This window comes from Triticum aestivum, unplaced genomic scaffold (assembly GCF_018294505.1).
Source record: "Triticum aestivum cultivar Chinese Spring unplaced genomic scaffold, IWGSC CS RefSeq v2.1 scaffold212413, whole genome shotgun sequence".
In the NCBI taxonomy this organism is placed as follows: domain Eukaryota; kingdom Viridiplantae; phylum Streptophyta; class Magnoliopsida; order Poales; family Poaceae; genus Triticum; species Triticum aestivum.
Window position 1 is genome coordinate 1 of NW_025227564.1, and position 4,065 is coordinate 4,065.

General features: G+C 42.2%; 1 protein-coding gene across 1 annotated transcript; it reads right to left on the reverse strand.

The window, feature by feature from the left end:
• Positions 1-506: 506 nt before the first annotated feature.
• On the reverse strand, positions 507-3,683 carry LOC123172765 (uncharacterized). The gene is made up of 2 exons (XM_044589691.1): positions 1,291-3,683; positions 507-904 (listed from the first exon to the last, which is right to left on the reverse strand). The coding sequence occupies exons 1-2, from the start codon at positions 2,057-2,059 to the stop codon at positions 894-896; spliced, it is 780 nt and encodes a 259-aa protein (XP_044445626.1). The 5' UTR covers positions 2,060-3,683; the 3' UTR covers positions 507-893.
• Positions 3,684-4,065: the final 382 nt, after the last annotated feature.

The window sequence follows — 4,065 nt, forward strand, 5'->3', positions numbered from 1 at the left end:
GCCATCAATGATCTAGTGATAAATATATTATCGATCTCACCAAAGGAACAAACCATTGATCCCGAGAACATGGTCTACACCTGGCTCGACCAATTATTAGTTACTTTTTTTGTTTGTCTCCCCAAAGGCATATACCATCGATCCAGAGAACATGGTATACACCTGGGTCGACAATTGCAATTTTTTAATATAATTAACTCCTATTCGATCCAACCAGATTTCACAAGCCATCGATCCAGGGAACATGACATGCAGCTGTTAGGTAGATCAAATAATTATTGATTATAAGATATACCAATTTTGAAATGAACAAAAACAAGAATCATCACTCAACCAAGTCTGGTTCACATGCTACCGATTCAGGGAACATAGCATGCTAATCCATAGTGGTGAATGATTGCTTTGAATGGGAACAAACTTGGCACAAATTCAGCATCTAACACTTGACGATCTAGGTGTATCAAAGTAAATGCAGAAAATGACGAAGTTTATTAGTGTACTAGGGATTTGAGCACTGAAAACTAATAGCTTTCACTACTTTCAGCAAAGCAAGCATTGTGTAGATCACTAGTTTACAAGGCATTCAAGAATCAGTTCACATATTCATATCAAGCACAATATGTCAAATAAAATTCATTGGGACAACATTTAAGAAATGGCTCAAGCAACCAAAATATCAAATGGTTTCAGCATGTTTCAATGGATGATAGTATTCAGAGTGGGGTCATGAAACAGCTCACTGGGCATTGATGTAGCACTCGCTCGATCACTCTCTAAACTGCAGCTCTTCTCCTTTTGCTTCTCTCATGCCTGCTCCAGCTTCTCCCTTCCTCGCGCGTGTGCCCATTGCTTCTCATTGCCATGCTCTGACTCCACCGGGATCCCAAGGGATGTCACCTCGAACCTGGTCAGCATGTATTGATTCGTGCACAAGCAAAGACCTGAAATATGACTCACACAAACAACAACTACAAGTGATAGGGTAGATGCCCTCTAAGTTGTCGATCAAATATCCAATTATATAAGCATAGGAATATAGAACATGACAAGTATGATAGGAATCAACATGCTCAATACTAACATGAGGATGATATTTATCATTAAGCATAGGTCTAGCATGAGGAGAATAAGTGTCATCATCATAAATGAGAACAATGCCACGAACATGGTATGTATGATCATGTCCAAGCAAACAATTTTTCAAGTCTATCTTAATTGATGGTATCATGTAATGCAAAGTAGAAGCAAAGAAATCATAAGGACGCATGTCATTGAGAGGATTGGATAAACCTGCTACATCACGTTGCTGTATGACGATGGGCAATTGAATCTCTAATTCTTCATCTTCAACTACATCAACTTCTTTTACTACTTCAAGAGTAGTAGATGATAAGTCTTCAACTTGATCACTTGGTCGTTCGAGCTCTGGATCATCTTGTTCCTTGTCTTCGAGTATTTCTTCTTCAATCTGAGGTCTTTCTTCCTCTGGGCTCTCGCTATCTTGCTCAGCTGAATGTGAAGGTGTTGGGACCTCACATGTATCAAGGGATATCCCAGAAATACTTAGCTCTAGCTGTGAAGAAATAGTGTTGCCAACGTTGATGTTCTTCTCAATCTTCCTTACTTCTTCCACTAGATATTTTCCACTCTTGATCTTCTTCATTTCCTCTAGTGTAACCTTCCTAATAGGATCATCTCCGACACTCCAAGTGAACTCGAGACTGAGTAGTGTGAGATTCTCTAGATCATCAAATTCATCTTGTGTGGGCACTTGCACTGAATACTCAACAGGTTCTAGATTTGTTGGTTGACCAAGTGGAGGACCATTTAACTCCACTGGAAACATCTCCAGGTGCTGAGGTACATGAGTAGAATGTGAATAAAATTGTTGTGGTGCATAGTTGTTGCTCTCCTCTTCATACCTAAATCCCTGCATATGATTACTAGAAGCAAACGGTGAGACCTCAGGATTGCTGTTCCTATATGACATATTCTGGTTTTTAAACCACCCATATGAGTAATTGTTTTGGTATGAGCTATTCTGTGGGGCGAAGCTCATGCCATAACAATTGGGAGGGTGAGAGTAACCACGCTGACATTCAGCAGGAGAATGGCCCTGAAAACCACAAATATGGCATGTAGGAACAACATAAGGATTGCCTACGAATAAGGATCATAACAACTAGGCCTATCCTCAAAAACTACTTCTCGCTGCCGAGCTAAATCATCTAATTGATGGGAAATCTTACTTATCAATTCTTGAATAGTTTCCATGTTGTTTGTAGTGTTGCTCGCATATCCTTGGTGATCTGAGTAATATGCCATAACCGAGAAGACAGTTCTAACCTACAAAAAGAAAAGAAAACAAGAAAAACCTAGTCCACAGCCGCTCGACGCTAGTCCCCGGCAACGGCGCCAAAATGATCGTTTTGTAAGTACAGTGGGGTTTTACGCCCAATCTGTGGGTTGTCGAAGTTCTCCTCAGGGACTAGGCGATCGGCGGCTATGCTTGGCTAAAGCTAGGTAACATGATACTGGGAGATGAAAGCAGAAAATAAAACTAGACTATCAATGATTGTTCTGGAAGATAAACCACAAAGAAAATGCAAAATAGCAAAGGCAGGTTCAGATTTTACTCACTGTCTTTTTGATATTTTTATTATGCTTGAGGAATTAAGACACTAACACAGGCAAGCATTGATATATAGAAACAGATATAAACAAGCTTATGGGACAAGGACATAAATGTTACGCACCACAATTATATATATAAATCACAGATGCTACAAACTGAACAAGTTTCTACAGCAACCAGAGTATACAGGGAATAGATTCAACTAATTTTCACACAGGCACAAGTCTAAAACTAAACAAAAGTACTTTACTTGAACACTTAACATATCTGAACATTACAAAGTACTGAACATCACACTTGTCAAGATTACAGACATTTGAGATCAAAGAGAGAGTGTGAGAGAGAGATTGAGAGAGAACGGCAGCAGTTTTGTGGTACAGAAAAGAAGCGGCAGCATATTGAGGTTCAGAGAAGAAGTAGCAGCAAGGCAAGGAAGATAAAGAACAACATCAGGCATTACAAGAGCGAAGGGTAGTAGAAGCTTCAATGAAGGAGATGATGTAGCAGCAGATCGTGGGGAAAAGAAGGAACAACAGCAGCGTGGTAGGGGAGGAAGAGTAGCAGCGAGGTAGGGGAAGAAGAGAAGCAGCAAGGAGTAGAGAGGAACAGCAGCAGGGGGCACAGGAAGAAGGAAGAGGGGCAACAGTATGGGCGTCGGGAGCAGAGTAACAACAGAAGATGGGAACGATCGCGCGGCTGCGTGTCTGCTCGGGCGCGCCGGCTGGAGGGAGCCCGCACGATGGATCAGACACCGTCGGCCCTCTGTCTGGTCCAGGGCATGAGTAGCAATGGGGGGCAGCAGGGAGAGGTGGCTGGGTGGTGTCGCGCTGGTGGATGAAGGTTATGGTGGCGCTGGGTGGTGGTGGTGTGGTGGATAGATAGATGGATGGATTCGGGGAGGAGAAGGATATGGCGGCGCTGGGTGGATGGCGCACCACCACGCCGGCCTGGTCGTGGCGGCGGGCGGAGGTGGAGAAGATGGGGAGAGGGAGAGAGATGAGAAGCCAGGCCGGAAGGGATCGAAGGCAGCCGCTAGGGATTCCTGTTCCCCGTCTGATCTGCCACTTTTGCTATATGGCCCTTCTCCTTTTCTTGTTTCTTTACAAGAAGGTCCCTCTATTATTTAACTTGTCCCTTGGGTTACTTCTTTTCTTCTTAGTCGGGTCCTTCGTTCTCTTGTTCCAGACCCAAGTCTCACCTCGTTCAGCAATTTGACCGAATCTTGAAGTTTATAGTTCCTTTATGCACTTTTCTGCAAAACAAATAATTCACTAGTCAACATGCTCTCATATGATTATCATTTAAATATTTAGTATTTCTTAACAAGAATTGATGGTCAGAACTCAACAAATGGTATATTTTTGTGCCAAAATTATGTATATGAAATGTGCTTATCAGGCATACATGATGACATAAGCCAAATCTTCTTA

Excerpts from the sequence above, each read along its gene's own strand:
- LOC123172765 (XM_044589691.1), bottom strand. The coding sequence starts at position 2,059 with ATGAGCTTCGCCCCACAGAATAGCTCATACCAAAACAATTACTCATAT.